The sequence below is a fragment of the Mucor mucedo genome (assembly GCF_025094135.1).
Source record: "Mucor mucedo strain NRRL 3635 chromosome Unknown EV154scaffold_284, whole genome shotgun sequence".
Classification (NCBI taxonomy): domain Eukaryota; kingdom Fungi; phylum Mucoromycota; class Mucoromycetes; order Mucorales; family Mucoraceae; genus Mucor; species Mucor mucedo.
In genome coordinates this window covers 1-17,120 of record NW_026252568.1, presented here as the reverse complement: position 1 = coordinate 17,120, position 17,120 = coordinate 1, and the positions used below count along the sequence as shown (strand labels likewise).

General features: G+C 38.1%; 7 protein-coding genes across 7 annotated transcripts; 6 read left to right on the top strand and 1 right to left on the bottom strand.

Moving 5' to 3' along the window:
• Positions 1-1,382: 1,382 nt before the first annotated feature.
• On the top strand, positions 1,383-2,426 carry EV154DRAFT_533590 (uncharacterized protein). Its single transcript, XM_051603988.1, has one exon. It carries the CDS (start codon positions 1,606-1,608, stop codon positions 2,107-2,109), a length of 504 nt encoding a protein of 167 aa, XP_051450158.1. The 5' UTR covers positions 1,383-1,605; the 3' UTR covers positions 2,110-2,426.
• Positions 2,295-2,715, top strand: EV154DRAFT_533588 (uncharacterized protein). Its single transcript, XM_051603987.1, has one exon. It carries the CDS (start codon positions 2,336-2,338, stop codon positions 2,510-2,512), a length of 177 nt encoding a protein of 58 aa, XP_051450157.1. The 5' UTR covers positions 2,295-2,335; the 3' UTR covers positions 2,513-2,715.
• Positions 2,716-6,913: 4,198 nt separating this feature from the next.
• EV154DRAFT_572252 (uncharacterized protein) lies at positions 6,914-8,887 on the top strand (the record flags this gene model as incomplete). Its single annotated transcript, XM_051606323.1, has 6 exons — positions 6,914-6,927; positions 8,076-8,113; positions 8,174-8,206; positions 8,268-8,500; positions 8,566-8,621; positions 8,719-8,887. The coding sequence occupies 6 exons, from the start codon at positions 6,914-6,916 to the stop codon at positions 8,885-8,887; spliced, it is 543 nt and encodes a 180-aa protein (XP_051450156.1).
• A 1,742-nt stretch (positions 8,888-10,629) lies between these two features.
• EV154DRAFT_166458 (uncharacterized protein) lies at positions 10,630-12,622 on the top strand. Its single transcript, XM_051594187.1, has one exon. The coding sequence runs from the start codon at positions 10,651-10,653 to the stop codon at positions 12,133-12,135; it is 1,485 nt and encodes a 494-aa protein (XP_051450155.1). The 5' UTR covers positions 10,630-10,650; the 3' UTR covers positions 12,136-12,622.
• On the bottom strand, positions 12,432-13,804 carry EV154DRAFT_572250 (uncharacterized protein; the record flags this gene model as incomplete). The annotated part of the gene is made up of 4 exons (XM_051606322.1): positions 12,432-12,576; positions 12,654-13,479; positions 13,554-13,622; positions 13,705-13,804. 4 exons carry the CDS (start codon positions 13,802-13,804, stop codon positions 12,432-12,434), a joined length of 1,140 nt encoding a protein of 379 aa, XP_051450154.1.
• Positions 13,805-14,393: 589 nt separating this feature from the next.
• On the top strand, positions 14,394-14,877 carry EV154DRAFT_488776 (uncharacterized protein; the record flags this gene model as incomplete). The annotated part of the gene is made up of 3 exons (XM_051599180.1): positions 14,394-14,439; positions 14,499-14,587; positions 14,668-14,877. The coding sequence occupies 3 exons, from the start codon at positions 14,394-14,396 to the stop codon at positions 14,875-14,877; spliced, it is 345 nt and encodes a 114-aa protein (XP_051450153.1).
• A 584-nt stretch (positions 14,878-15,461) lies between these two features.
• Positions 15,462-16,415, top strand: EV154DRAFT_533573 (uncharacterized protein). The gene is made up of 2 exons (XM_051603986.1): positions 15,462-15,874; positions 15,935-16,415. The coding sequence occupies exons 1-2, from the start codon at positions 15,503-15,505 to the stop codon at positions 16,349-16,351; spliced, it is 789 nt and encodes a 262-aa protein (XP_051450152.1). The 5' UTR covers positions 15,462-15,502; the 3' UTR covers positions 16,352-16,415.
• The last annotated feature ends 705 nt before the right edge of the window (positions 16,416-17,120 follow it).

Below are 17,120 nucleotides of genomic sequence, written 5' to 3'. Positions count from 1 at the left end.
TCCATCTTACTTCAATGAATTTCTAAGAATGAGCAAAATTTATTATTGAAAGTGAGCAATTTGTTTTTAAAAAAGTGAGCAAAAAATAATTTGTGAAGCGGGCAAAAAATAAATAAAAAAGTGTGCGGAAATTGAAAAAAAAGTGAGCAATTTTTTTCCTCGAGTGTGCGAATAATTTATGAAAATAGTGTATTTTTGACTACTTTAAGTAGCATGACCGTATAGCCATAGTTGGGCCATTGTTCAAAAATGATCATTTAATTGACCGAATTTTGCATTTAATTCAACTAAATTTGGGTGCCCAAGGGCACCCAAATTTTTGGAGATCTTTTCCATTAACTTATTAAATTGGATGCAAGTTTACAGTATTTTCTGATTTTTACTTGATTTTTATTGAATTAAGCAGTTAGGAAAATATTGTTACTGGCTTGTTTAAATGTAAAAGCGGTAACGTGAAATAAAGAAAGAGAGTAAGATAAAAGTTCTTAAAAAGTGAGCACCAGACTATAAGTTGTCAACTAAGATAAAAGAAGATATAAAGATATAAGAGGGAAATGCTACGACGAATGTGTTATCCGTGTCTTCGAAGAAGTATAGTAAAATACAACTGTTAAGACTATTCAGTGCTGATTTATAAGAAGGGCTTTCGTACAATTATAGTAGTTATATAAATTTATAATGAAACCAGGCTTGTATGAATAAGACTAAATCAGATTATAGTAAAGAACAAACTAAAGATTTTATTAAATAATTTTATGGTCCTTTTATAAGAAAAGGACCAAAAAGCAGTCAAAAAAAAATAAGACATCTGAGGTCAGAAAGGACCAACAGAAGAAGAAAATGGTGGTGTGACAATGGCTTAGACTTACATCAAATGTAGATTACCAAACGCATCTAAAAAATTCAGTCTTCTTAAATAAATGATACAAAATTTAAGCTGAACCTGATTAAGCCAAACATTTGTACTGGTTGTACTTAGTATAAACTATCAATAAGCTTCCATGGTTATAGGATCTTACTCGTTTACACTTTACTCTATGTATTATAGCGTACGCCGTACTTTATCATACCTTGTGAAACTTCTCAATTTTATTCTTATTCATTCGTGTTGAGGTGAGTGTTCATGTTGGGTTACCAAAAACAATTTTGGCACGCGGATCCGTTTACGTCAAAGATATATGTCGTGAAACGTCGATGTCATCGGTTCACTCATCGGTGTTATAATATTTACACAACCATTATGACTAACATTATGCTATGTGATAATATGGCTAACAATCCTTCACCATGACATTCAGACTGTAATAACTAGAAAACTCAATTACTATAAATATAACCCACTATTTCTCTTAATAAACATTATCTTATTCTTATCTCAAAAAGTCTAGTTCCTGTTTATTGTAATAATTATATTTCCCTTATATTTATTATATCTCTTAAACTCTAAGCCTCACTTCCGGCACTCTATTCGACTACCGACTTCATACTTATTATATGGTGGAGTAGCTGCTCTTTTCCTGCGCCGCTGCCTATATCTAACTATCTAACTATCTCTGATCTCTAACTCTCTGTATTTACCTTATACATCGCTCTCTCAGTCCCCATATGACTACTCCTATTCTTACTCCTACTCCTGTTCCTGCAGATCCGCTTGCAACCAATCAAGACGTCCATGCATTCGCATCCATGATGGCCGAACAACGTGTCAATAATACCGCACTTGTTCCTCCTTTCCAACCCGGCCAAGATATTACTGCTTGGATCAAACAATTCCATCTGGCTCCTAAAGCTCTTGGTATGAACAATGAAGGAAGCCGTAACATGCAATTGTTGAAATATTTACCTCAAGAAGCCATCGACTGGTTGTTACGCGTTGCCAACTTGACTAGCGCTAAGGATGTTCGTTCTAAGCTTGAAAGTGTCTATGGTATCGACCCTCTGCTACAAAAGACATTGTGCCGTCGAAAGCTTGAAGCTCTTAAACAAGGTTCCCGCCGCGTAGCTGAATACCGCATGAACTTTGAAACCATTGTTGAGGACTTCCCTGAATCTCACACTGTACCAGATGATGTCTTAAGACATATTTTTTTTTGCCAATCTTCGAGTTGAACTCCGTAACGCGTTGATGTCTATAATTGCACCGGAAGATACTTGGAAGACTCTGGCTACTGCCGCTGCTATTCGTGAATCTGTCCTACATCTTGGTAACGATCATTTTCTCGGAGCTCCACATTTCACCGCTCCTGCTGAAACTGGCCCTTCGGAACCCACGCCTATGAATATCGATGCCATCCAACATCAACGCCGTACCAACCAGGGTAAAGATCAAGACCCAATGCGTCGTTGGGCTGAGGATGGTCAACCTATTTGTGGCCATTGCAACGCTATTGGTCATTTAACCAAGAAATGCCGATCCCAAAGTAACAATCGCGGTAATAACTCTGGTCGTAATCAATGGAAGCCTAAACAAGTCCATGGCATTGACTCCTCGTCTCTGTTGAGTATGTCATAGATTATAATAAAAGAATCATCACATTTTACATAATAATGGATGATCATGTATAAATATTCATGGCTAACACTTCGCCCCATTTGTTATCATCAGAACCGTTGGTGTCTGTGCACAAGGTGATTTGCCTTGTGACGAGTAAAATATTATAATACCATAAAAGTATAGTACAATCCCATAGGCGGAATATTCGGTTACTGAATATTGCACGCACTAAACTTTCTCTTTGGCATTTACGTAATGGCACCTGCGGAGATGAATTTAGATCCTCACGTACTTTTGTCTTTACTTTGTAAGGCAGGAATTACTTCATAACCTATTTGTTTAAACAGACATTACGTATAACATTATATCATATTCCTCTAACGCGTCACATATATTATCCGAAAGCCATCTAATCATTTAGTATAAATACCTGTAGTTTTTGCTAGTAGAATTCCCCAATCTAAATTTTCTCGAAATAAAAGATATACAAAGTTCTAACAGTATTTTCTTTTGTTACCTTAATTTACATTTTATCTCCATCCCAAACAGTCTCCATCCACTCCTGCTCTACTACCCACTGACAGTACGTGTTCGACAGTACGCTATGTAAGCTCCATTGACATGCCCAACTACGCTGTTATACCCATCGATGATGATCCGGTATACACCTTCCCTGGTGTCCATAGTATTTCGATTGCTACATCTTCCTCAGCTGCTACACCTCGAGTTACAGTTCGTTTCGGTAGCATTACTGCAGCCGCCCTGATTGACACTGGTGCATCTGTAACGGTAATGCGTTTATCTCTTGCTGAATCACTTAACTTACAATATGATGAGCGGTACAAGATTTCTTTTACCACGGCCAACAACCAGCCGAATCAATCCCTCGGTGTCGCTAAGGTTTCCTGTCTGATAGGTGAACTGGCGGTTGTGCTCACTTGTCATATTGTACATGAGTTAGCTCATGAAGTAATTATCGGATACCCGGATTTGAAGGCTCTTCGTGCTGTGATCGATACCGCTTCCAACGAAGTCCGTATCCCCAAGGCTATCTCTGGTGACTCCCCTGGTGTTCCTCCGTCTGGTGTCCCCGTGGTTGCTAAGGTGTGTTCAATGGCTACTACTCTCCGTCTACCAGGGTTCCATCACGCATATGTTGATATCAAGGGTCCTGCAAACCGACTCGCGTTCGTATCTACTCCACAAGACGTGACCTTGGAAAAACTCTTGTCTGTTGCTGCTGGCGTTGTCCAATTTGATTCTTCTGGCACGGCCATAGTAAAAATAGCTAATTTAAACACCACCGATGTTATTATAAATAAAGGTCAGCATATCGCTTCTTATGAGTATTTACCTTCGTCTTTTGAACTACATTCTATTTCTTCTAAAAATCTTTCTCAGTCTAGTCCTCCTTCAGATCCTAAGTCTTCACCTAGTACGTCTACTGTACCTCTTGATTTCACACCTTCCATAGGTGAAGGTCTGTCTGGCTCTGAGGCTGGTGCTTTGAAAGATCTTTTGGGTGAATATTCAGATTGTTTTGCTTCAAAAGCCTCATCGGTGACTCCCTTGGTGGAACACCACATCAACACTGGTGACCATCGGCCACTATCGTTAGCCCCTTATCGTGTATCTGCTGCCGAAAACGAGACTATTGCTGGTCTACTCGAGGACATGTTGGAACAAGGTATCCTTCGCGAGAGTAATTCGCCCTGGGCTTCAGGTGTTGTGCTGGTTACCAAACATGATGGCTCTCCAAGATTTTGTGTCGACTACCGCCGCATTAATGCTATTACCACCCGGGATGTATATCCTTTACCTCGAATTGATGATACGCTCCATAGTCTCGGTAATGCTCGTATATTCTCCACGCTGGATCTCACTTCATTATACTGGCAAATCGAACTTGACGAGGAAAGTATCCCTAAATCCGCATTCATCTGTCGTAATGGTCTCTATGAATTCGTTCGTATGCCATTTGGCCTCTGTAACGCATCTGCCACCATGCAGCGTCTGATGGATTCTATACTGGCTGGTTTAAAATGGCAATGTTGTTTGGTATACGTAGATGATATTGTAATTTTCTCAGCCTCTTTTGATCAACATATTCAGGATCTTCGTTCGGTTTTCTCTCGTCTTCGTGCAGCACATTTATCTATCAACTTGCGCAAATGTAAGTTTGGAACCGATCGTATCTCCTTCCTTGGATATGTTATCTCGCCTACCGGGTTACACACCGATCCTGAAAAGATTCGAGCTGTGTCTTCTTTTCCTACGCCTTCTAATGTCGAAACTCTACGCTCGTTCCTCGGTCTCGCTGGTTATTATCGAAGTTTTATTGGGAAATTCTCGGTGATATCTGCTCCTCTGAATAGTTTACTGAAGAAAGACGCTCTGTGAGAATGGCTACCTGTCCATCAACAAGCCTACGAGACTCTTAAGGCCAAACTGATATCTGCTCCTGTCCTACGCTTTCCGGATTTTTCAGCTCCTTTCGAGTTGCATACCGATGGTGCTTGCAGTGCCGGCATTGGGGTGATCTTATGCCAACGTGATCCTGTTAGCAACCGTGCTTTCGCTGTCTCTTTTGCTTCCCGGTCTTTATCACCTGCTGAAAAGAACTATGGTGTCTCTGAAGTTGAGGCTCTAGTGTTGTAGTTGAAGTATAATATACATATACTTGGGACTTCTTTATTTGAAGTTCCGAGCCTGGTTTAAATATCAAGTTTTATCCTATTTTTAATAAAGCTCATCTTTTTTCTGTCTCGTATTTATACTTGTGTTAATCGACTATTTCATCTAGCAATCATTTGGGGTATAAAAAAGTTTGCTCACTACTTGACTTCTACCAAGTTTACTGTCGTAACCGATCACCAAGCTCTTCAGGCTCTTCAAAACAAACGTACAGACTTACGAGGTCGTCTTGGTCGTTGGGCTCTCGAATTACAAGCATACGAGTTCAAGATCGTGTATCGTCCTGGTTCCAAAAACGCTGGTCCTGATGCTTTGAGTCGCTACCCGGTTGACTCTGACCCATCTACTAGTCAAGCTATCATTTGCAGTTTATCCACTTCGGACCTCGCAGCAGCAGATCAAGCCAGTGACTCCTTCTGTCAAGACCTTTGTGCGTCGACTCCGTTACCCTTGCCCTTTTCTGACGAGTCTGGTATCCTCTTCTTTCGCACCCGGCCGGTGCTACCACAATCACTATGGCTTGACACATTAGAGTTGTTACATTCCAATCCAACGACAGGACATCTTGGTGCTGGACGTACACTACAACGGTTCTCTCGACTCTACTACTTTCCTAAACAAAGTGAATGGGTCAAAAACAAAGTTAACGCTTGCTCAGTCTGTCAAAAGGTAAAGAAATCCCATGTTACCCTCAGTTCTACAAGCCTTGTACACTCAACACCTGCACTTAATCCCTTCGATACAATTGCTATTGACTCCTTCGGTCCTCTCCCCACCTCGCGGTCTGGCAACAAATACATCATAGTTATACAGTGCATTTTCTCTCGGTATGTGGTGATAACGGCTGTACCTGAAAACACGGATCGTCAGGTAGTCAAGTGCCTCAGTAAGGTCATCGCTGAACATGGTATCTTCAAATCGATGATGAGTGACAATGGCAACCCTTATGCAGGTACTCTCTTGAAATCGTTGTGCATCCACCTCTCAATCAAACAGAAGTTTGCACCAGCTTATCACGCTAGCTCCAACGGGTTGGTAGAACGGTTTATGGCCACTCTGAAGAATTTAATTGTCTCATTCATAGATTTAGACTATCAGCAAGTTACTTGGGACGAGCACTTGAATGAATTCCAGCTGGCGTATAACTCTAGTATTCACGATGCCACTAAGTTCTCTCCATTTTCTCTGGTCCATGGTCACGAAGCTCGTACTCTTGCCACACCTAATTTCCCTATCACTACGATACCGGCACAAGAATACAAACAACAGGTCAAGAAATTTCTCGGTCGCGCTTTAGCTATAGTACAGTTAGAAAATGATAGAACACGCGCTCACAATGCTGCTACTTACAACGAACACCGTACCAGTCCAAATCTCTTGCTGGGTGATCTGGTGTTAATCGACTTTCCGGTTCAATCAAGCGCAGCTGGTAAACGTTCGGCTAAGTTGGTTCGTTCTTTCCGTGGTCCCTTCAAGAATAGCAAGATCCTCTCTCCCGATCGGTTTGATGTCCTCGAGATCGACAATAACAACAAGAAGTGGTCCAACATACATGCAAGCCGAATGAAGAAGTACTTTCAAGAAGACAACGGTGTTGCTCCTTCTTAATCCCCCGGATGTCGTGAAACGTCGATGTCATCGGTTCACTCATCGGTGTTATAATATTTACACAACCATTATGACTAACATTATGCAATGTGATAATATGACTAACAATCCTTCACCATGACATTCAGACTGTAATAACTAGAAAACTCAATTACTATAAATATAACCCACTATTTCTCTTAATAAACATTATCTTATTCTTATCTCAAAAAGTCTAGTTCCTGTTTATTGTAATAAATATATTTCCCTTATATTTATTATATCTCTTAAACTCTAAGCCTCACTTCCGGCACTCTATTCGACTACCGACTTCATACTTATTTTATATAGTATAGTTCAATGGAATTGTAACAAACTTGAAGGTATTAATCAAAATATACTTTAAACTGTTATATCATGATTGACTGTTACTATATAGGTTCTGCAACTATTCAAGAAAGACAAAAGAAAGTTCATAAGAAATATTGCTGTTATTGAGATCACGGATATATTAGTATTTGCTACTATAGTCAATCACTTTTCTTTGGTTCATGGTGTCGTATTTGACGCCTAATTCCACGAATATAATTACTCTTATCTTGTCACTCACTTATAATACATATAACCTATGTATTATAAGTACCATATTGCGAATACATTCCTATTGGTACGACACAGTACCAGCTCTCTCATATGTCAAACTGAGATCAGATTCCATAATCGTTCCTGGATTGGTCGAGTAGCTGCCAAATATCCTAGTTTCTCATAAATTTATTTTAGTAATCCAATCAAGGAGTCTGTCATTGATTAGATAAACTATAATGCTCTAGAAGTGCCGGATATGGGTCAACTAGCTCCTTGTATATAACAATAAGCTATGTTTCATATGTAACTGATTTTTAAATCTAATTCTACCATTTCCCAGTTTGTGGGTAAATAGTCAATTCGATCTGCGCAGGAAAAATCTTGAAGTGATAATTGAATATAAAAAGGACCTGTATTTTTATCAGGACAAACTCTCCAACTCATAAGAAAGGATTATAGAGTCTCATTTCTTTACTTTCTTTATTTTCCAATTTACATTTCCCTTTTTATTCCTCAATTATCACACATGGTTTTGAAACGAAAAAGTGTAGTCTGGAAGTTTTAGAATACAAGTGCGTTGAAGAATGGAACATGGATTAAAATTGTTATTGGTTTCAAGCAGTTAAAACTGAAATCAACAACGCCACTTTCTACTGAGGTATCGCTGTAACCCTTACCAAATTCTGGAGATACACCTGTTCATAATTTTTATCAGGCCCAAAGTTATCGATGATGATATTCCTATTGCACTTGGTAGGTAGATCTATTAGTATAGATTTTTATTTTATTCATTATGATATTTGTTTTAAACAGATTTGGATATGGTAGTTGAGGATGACGAGAATAGTAATTAAGAGGCTCATTTTTTTAGGGCATCAGAATGATGATAACGTCAATATTCTTTCAGATGTCAATATTGATCATGATCAAAGAGATGATGTCGATAATCTCTTTAATGTTTACGGCTACATCAAGTGCTCTGTAATTAGCTTTTTGATTTTTGATAGACAAGGCTGGAAGCAAGCCAAAGCTGTTTTGGAAGCTATTAGAAAAAGTCATGCCAGCGATCCTCCTGGAGTTTTGATCTCTTATTTTGTCAAAAAAGATTTGTGTGGTTTGCCTGTCTATTGTTGTACGAGAGTAAAACTCTGTCGAAGGTGGCTTTCATCAAAATATTTTCAGAAAGTTTAGTTCTTTCAATGCAGGCCCAATTTTGGCTGATTGCGTTCTCGTTGACTATCGTCTGCGTTACTACATTTTAGTAAGATAAGAGCTACAAAATTTGATTTAGCGAGTGATTTATTAAGTATGTAATTAGGTTGGAAGCAGAAATAGCTTCAATATTAAGGAAATATTAGCCATTACAACCCATGGCTTGTTCAAGCTCTAAGTACGTTACGTGCTGATGTTGATCAAGAATTTATTCCGTCATGTGCTGATTCTTATGGTAACTCTCACCATCTTGTTGATTTCGAACAATTTGGAATATGCCCTATTTTTCAGAAGATTATAGATACTTTCGGTTAAATCTTACCCTGGAGACAATATTCACTGAATTATTGTCACAAGAAAGAAAACTAATCAATAACGGAAAAGGTTTAAATATGCAAGTATTGACCCAAGGAAACTAGTCGAATATTTATATTCAAGTTTTTTTACGTTGATTAATGATAACTAAAAAATATCCTAGATGTTTTGGAAGTGAGCTCTCTTGTTGCAGTAAAACTGTCTATGATAAAGATGCTGATGTTGAATTCCATGCCGGATAACAACACAAATCCTTAAGTATTTTCAGGCGCATTGAGAACAACCAGGTAAAATAAATATCATTATCTGTCTAGTAGACAATGAATCAAATTTGCACTGACGCCCGTTCACACTTACGAAGAGTGTAAGCTGTACAATGAGCTAATTATCAGTCGCTTCTGTGGTGATCTGCTATATTATTGCTACATAAAATAAATTTATATCTATGACTTGAATACATTAAGGATGATTAAGGAACCAATTACCCAATTTAGATAGTCAGTTCTATCATATCACATACGCTTACAATAAGACAGTGACTAAGGCTTACTAAGATATGGAAGTACAGTGTGTGTCTAAGATGACAGTACTTTCGAGTGTATATATTTACGAAATAAGCAGCTATAGATAACAAGGTACATATTGGGATACCAATAACAACTGCAAAGATACATTAAAGATAGTAGCACAGAAAATAGTCCTTTTATATCATTTTATTTTATAAACAATCCAAAATAATTTTAATAACTTTGTAGTTTACATACATCTCAAAACGCTACCACACGAAGACGGTAAGACTAAATGTTTATTGTAATGAATTCGCATTCATTTTGAAGGCGATGGCATATCTTGACCTCTTGGCATTTTAGGAAAATTGACTGGCTCTGGAAGACTCGCGCATTAAGTTGTCAGGTTTTTGACAGGTTCCGAATGACACGAAAGGGAAGGACATAATGTTTTAAAAACAGGCAAGATATACATCTTAACGTATCTACACATATGGCAGCTAGAATTTCACACCATTTACAATACGTGACTTATAACCTATCAGGTCATCAAAGATTATTAGCTTTTAATGTCTTCCTAACTACTGTAGGACGTCTCCATTTCAACTATGTCACACAAAGTCCAAGAGAAAAAATAGTTAATGTTCTGGTGATTGGTAGTATAAAAGTAACATAGAAGCTGTTTTTAACAATAAAACAAAGCCACCAGCGGTGGAATCATTAATCAATGGTATTAGTTCGTCCGAATTTAAAGCGTGAAAAGCATTGTAGTTTAAAAATAAAAATGGCAAACACAAGTACGAAAAAAAGAAGAACGTTCCGTCTCTGGCCACCAAAACGACAAAGTTTACATCAGGCTGTGTAACAAGATGTACTTTACGCAAGTTCACTTGATAATCACAATCTCGGTTAATTAGACCGATATTTATTTACGAAAAATGCATGGTTTATATAGTACATTACGTTCTTAACATGAATTGGATGATTCATCTTTTTTTTTTTTTTTGGGCGTAAACCTGACGTAAGAATTGTGGTAATGCATCGTCAGCTCAAAGTGCTTCACTTGAACGTCTTTCGTAGAAGATGAAAACAGACAGGTACCTCAAGAATCTATGGATCTCTAAGAACTTACAAGCGAAATCAATGATAGCAATTACTTCAAGCACGTAAATCGCTTTCAAATAATGCTGAAGAATATATAGCTTCAGAACATGTATGACAGCTTTTGAAACAAAGTAAATAAAAAAAGGGGGGAGGATGAAAACATTTTTATTTCCTTTCAAAAACAAAATGACAATTACCGAAGCCAATAAAAGAGTAATTTTACACGATAGTCTTGACACTGAAATGGACATTTACATGCAATATGATGAGCACTCTGACCGAGAGACAAACACCTTTTACGACTTGAGAGCAGCTGCTCATTTATCACCCTTACCCGACTCCAATGAGTATGAAGCCATGGACATTGTATCTGAAGAAGAACCGGCGTTTATGGACGCGAAAGACGAACCCGTAGAAATTAAACACGAAAATTTAATTGAAGAATTAGCGCTAGAAAACTCTTTCAACGAGGACATGACAGGAGTAGAATCTACCAATGGAGAACAACCTTCAGACGAAGCAGTGTCTCGTATAGAGATTGCACCTGTCAATAAAGTGAAAAAACCAGTGAAGAAGATAGTAAAGCCAGCGAAGGAAAGATCACTGACCTATGCCGAAATGATAAAAAAGGTTCAAAGAGAGACAGACGAAGTTGAAAGCAAGCAAAAAGAGAATAGGGAAGGAGAGACAAGTATATATTTAAAATCACTATACAATAATTCCCGATCACCAGACGTCAACGATCCCAATTATCATTGCCGTGTATGTGAAATAACCTTTTCCGGTCGATACACATATGGATTTCACTTAATCCATATGCACAATATACCCGATGGAGTAGTCTTTAAGGAGGACATCAGAACACAGCATAGTGAGTTAGCTCACTTGAAGGTGATATTGTATTGCCCTAATTGTAACAAACATTTCAGCAGTTACATCACCTACATGAGCCACATGAGCTTAGTTCATACTGGCCGATGGCCTATACCGGGAAGAGCAACCTCGAATCCATACATGATGCCTGATGTTAACGATAGAAAGTTTTTCTGTCGCGTCTGTCGAGATTACTTTAATACCAAAGTGACATACCAATACCATTTGATTTGTGTGCATTCCATGACCCGTGAATCTGTCTTTTCAGAGGAGACCGAAGCTACACCTGAAGAACAGCAAACTTGTGACAATTGTCAAAAATGCTTTCACACCAAGAATGATCACGACCAGCACCGGTTACAATACCGCACTGACCGCGTTGCTAAACCCACCAGGAAAAGAAGAATAAACCCACAACCTCATCTACCACCCGAGCTGGATGATCCTAATTTCTACTGTAGAACGTGTGATTATGCCTACAAAAACGTAGCTGGATTTAAACGTCACTTGAATGCAAAGCATAATATTACAGCGCGTAAAGTACAATCACCAACACCGCCATCACCAGCAACAACTACAACAGAAACAACGATAGAAACAGCAAGAGAATTTTCACAATCACGATCACGATCATCTTCTCCTGTAGTGATTATTACAATAAGAAGACGTCCCCCCAGGGAAAACTATTGTAAGGATTGCGACAGGACATTGTCTTCAAAATACAGTTATGTAAGACACTGTAGAAGATTTCATGCTTCAGCTTAACCCCCTTTTTTTTATATATTTTTACTCGTTTAAACAAACAAAAATCTTAATACAATTTGACATTTTTTGTGTGCAATTACACCCCCTTTTCTTTTATTCTTTTTCTTGACGATGCAAATATTTGTTTATAATGCATATTGCATAAATTACAGACAGCTACGTCTAAAATAATAAGTGATGCCATCGAATTCCTTTTTCACTGTGAGAGGGGGAGAGGGAGGGGCGAAAAAGAAATTTTTTTGTATATACATAATAAAATGGTTGATTTGTTAAGTTTTTTTTTTTTTTTTTTTTTTTTATGCTGCGAACTGGAATTGATCTTGTTGAATGAATTGTTCCTCCTCATCAGAAGTTTGATTCTTTTTAACACGAGGTGGTTCTACATAATCTGAGGGATGAATAAACATACACTTGTTACCAAAGGGACAAGTCTCTCCCTCACTTTTTTTTTTTTTTTTTTTTAGTTGATAAAATAAGTATTAGATAAATAAAGGAGTGATAAATTAGTGATGACTTACCGGCAGTCTCTAAATGGATGCCAGAATTTACAGTTCTTGTTGGTACAACGAGGCCAGTGACTACATCTTGCCTTGGCATGTGGTGTGTGGTTTTGACGTTGTTGTTCAATTAATTCAGCACGGGATAAACGCTTTTTGGGGTTCTTCTTCATTTGTTGACGAGGTACAAAGACGGGTGCATCTGATGAAAGTTTGGAGCAACTCACAATAGTAGAAGATGCCCAGTCTTTTCCTTCCTCCGTATTGCTGGTGGCAGTAGCATCAGCCTTCCAAATGTACTCTTCGTTGGCTTTACCAGAAGTAGTAGTAGTAGGAGTGGTGGTGGTAATGGGAGTGGTGGTAGGTTCGGGGGTATTATTTTTATGGTTGTCGGATTCATGTTCTGGTGTCCAAACATCCGTCTCCTCTGTGCTACTAGTCGCACACGATTGGCTCTCTTCTCTCTTTGCAACAACAACATACTCCTCTTCTTCCTCCTTGCTAGCTTCTCTAGCCTCAGTAACAACTGCCTCCGTCTCAGTCACTACCTTGTTGATCTCAGCCAACACTTGTTCAGCCTCTACCAACACTTGTTCAACCACTGCTTCCTTGACCACCACTGGTGCTTCTACCTTGGGTGCTTCTTCTACCTTGGCTTCTTCTTCTACCTTGGGTGCTTCCGCCTTGGGTGCTTCCACCTTGGCTTCTTTTGCCTTGGGTGTCTCTGCCTTGGCGGCTTCAACCACCTCCACCACTTCAACCTCAGTCACTACCACTTGCTCCTCGATCTCAGGCTCTGTTTGCACAGACTCAATAATATGCTCAAGTTCCTTGAGGGTTTCTTTTTCTAATGAGAGAGGAAAAGGGGGGGAGGAATGAGGTCAGCGGGTTGACACATTTTATCAATGGGTTAATTCTTACCTTCTGTTAGGTGTGACTGTTTCTCCACCTGTCTAGTTTTTTTCTTCTTGTCGTCTTCGTTCTTAACATCTAAATAGCTTCGCGTGTTAATACTTTATTGGCAAGGAAACAAACAAAAAAAAAAAAGTGGTTTCCCATGGATATGTTTTACCTGTCTTGTTCCATTTCCAAACACCGTAAGCTGTCAAGGCAACTAAAGCCACAGAACCAGCAATAGTCAAGACACGGTGAGTATTTATTTCTTGTGCCATTAATAAGTTACAAGAGGAAAAAGGGTTTATATCAAAATAAAAGAAAATCGTACAAGGAATAAAAAGCGGGGGTAAAAAATAAAAAATAAAAAAAAATATATTAGAAAAAAAAAAAAAAAAAAAAAAAGGAGGCTTTTCAAAATTTATTTTTTTTTCAGTCTTCTTTTTGTTCATTGTTTAACTTACAAATAAGCTCGGGATCTGGACTGTAACACATTCCCCCTCATCAAACATGTGTCAACCGGGGCTATTATAGTTTTTTTGTAATTGAGGTACAAGCATGTTTGAATAGTCACGTCACATTCCGTCTTGATTTTCATCAGAACATCCGACGTCATCCATCATTTTAAACTTTACTCTAAAAAGGGATTTGCACCACAACTGTCCAGCTGCTGCTGCTGCTTCTGCTGCCTGTGCTGCTTTTTTGCTGCTGAGTAAAGCACGTTAATTAAATATTGAGGGATTCTAAGCCGTCTTCCCTCTGATCAGCCAATAAGTTGTCAGCCATCTTCAGCCTCAATTAGTAAATAAATAAAAATCCTCCTTTCTTTTTTATATTTCCCACTTTTTCTTCTTCTTAATATATCCGATGAACACCATAGCCTTGCCATCATCTTTCACTACCATGCCTTCTTGTAAGTATAAGTAATTTAATGGACTTTTTTCCCACGTGTACCTGATGATATAAGATCAGCCTCCGTCACAGACAATGGATTTTACACCGGCACTTTACCGACTCCCGCAGACGACACTGCTCATATAACGCGCGATCGAAAAAATCTGGTAGCGTATCTTTAGTGTAAATTATGTGTGTGTGTGGTGCATTAAATTAAAGGAACATATTTGTATATAAAAAAAAATAGATCATTGGCTGTGTATTAGGAGTCATTTTATTTCTATCGTTCCTAGTTGCATTCGTATTCACAATCAAATTATATCAGCAACGGAAAAAACAAGCTTATAACAATCAGGATCAGCTGGAAAAGACGTCCTTTTTGGTACTTGATCCAGGCTCACAGTTTTCATTGGCAGTGAAAAGAGCTTCTGAAGTACCAAGTTCTCCCACCTATTGACAACAATTATACCCCACCTGTAAATAACAGCCCCCCTTCTGTACCACCTATTTTATATAAATATCTTATAATACTATTTTTATCTTCTCTTCGCATCATGGTTGATACAGATAATACACCGGAAAAAAAAAGGTTGATGATGGATTAGAGTTACTTCTAGTAAGAACAGCCCGTTGTTAGGTAGAAACCAAAGCCAACTTTAGCGTATGCATACGACACCTCTATTTTATTTTCGGAAAGCGCTGTGAGGAACCCCGACGATGTGTGTATAAAAAAGACACCCGTGATCCTGCCTCATAATAAATAAATAATAGCTTTCTTATGTCATGTCTGTTTAGAGTTATCTAAGCTTGATGTATTCACGAGGTGTACGCTAGATGTAAACAGAGATATAAAATAAAAACCATGGTTACATACATGTTTGTGTGCTCCGGGCTGCTAAAATTTTTATTATAATATATAAAATGCGGGGGGAATAAAAGAAACACAAGAATACCACTGACATGTGAAATAACATCATTAAAAAAAAAAAAAGGTATAAATATGAGTATATTCTCTAACCCCCTTTTTATTTTTTTAATTATCCCCCATCTTTTTTTTATAATTTTTTTTAGTATTGATTATAATGGCTACTCAGTTAATTCCAGCTCGCCACAACAATAAATGGTTAGCGGTGCTATTGATGAAGTGGATGGGTTATTCTTCTTTTGCAGCAGCCATTGTCAGCATGCTCATCTATTGTTATAAGAAGCATACAGCCATTACAGAAGATAAAAAGACATTATTAAAGAAGAAACCCTTAGAGATTAGCATCCGATCTACTAGCAGTTTAGCTAACCTGCATGCATCGAGACAGCTCTTGACTCCTCCACCTTCCCCACAGCCTACTTATTCCACTGCTGCTGTTGCTGCAAACAAAAGCTGGAGCACACGCTTGATTGATGGTGTCATTTCGGCCACTCGTAAGCGAAAGAGAATGACCATTTCCCTGAAAAACGTAAGTCATGCACCCCGATTGATATAATTGAGATATAAATGACTCACACATTTGTTACAGACTGTCTTGTGGAATCCCAGCAGTGATGTCAACACACCTAACCACGCGTTCCATGAGAACACAGTGCCATTATTAAATAGACTTGCTCAGATTCATGATATATACGTCATAATCCACATGAACTCGGATAAAGAGCGTCATCAAATCACTCAACTCCTGAACAATAATCCCAATTTATTATTAGATTCCAGAAAGATTCTTCATTGTTCTTCAGAACAAGGAAAACTACACTTGATTCGTCATTTACAACCCCACATTCATGTTGAAGGAGGCACAGAGTCCGATGACGGCAGTTTCATTATCAATCAATTAGACAACGTTGAACAAAAGATCTGGATAAAGAAAAATACACCGCTTATGGGCAATGACCAGCTCCAATTGGCCGATAGTATCCTCAAAACCTGGATTGCTCTGTAAATTCTTTTTACTTTTTATATATACCCACACACTTATTAAATAAAAAAAATCTTGCCTAATCTTATCAGTGGAACCAATCATCGCTGTTAGCATGTGAAAAACAAAATGTCAAATGACATCTTTAAATTTAGACAAATGAAAACTACTTTATAAACGATAAATAAAATGGAGGCATCATCTTCAGAGTGACAGTGATCTCTATCAGCAAATTAGAGTTTGTAGACTTAATAATACAGGCTTATAATAAACAAATGAGCGATTCATCTTTGCTCGGTTTTAACTTAAAAATCCCCACTCGCTGTTTCGACCCTGAACTGTCGCCATACATGTGGTTGTTATGTACCATCGTTTTCTTGTGTGGAGAACTTGACATAATTCATTTGCTTCCCTTACAGACATCGTATATCACACCGGATAGCATTGTAGTAAGCCGTCATATCCTCCAAAGTACATATAAAGGGCAAGATTAAAATCTGTAGTAGCGTTGTCGATATACAAAAAAAAAAGGGCGTTTAGAGATCAAAACGTGAATAGGTCTCTTTACATCAAAAGAAAACTTGAAGCTTGTGAGGGGTCGGCGTTTTTATTACTAACAGATGATACTACAGTTAAGTTAAGAAAAACTGACCGATGGTGACTTAATGATGTCAAAGAAAAAGGCATAGTTTAAGAGAGTGACGATGACACAGGCTAAGGGAGACATATTAGAAAAAAGAACGAAAAAAGTTGTTCTAGTTGAGCATTTATGACGTGATAACTTATTTTGCAT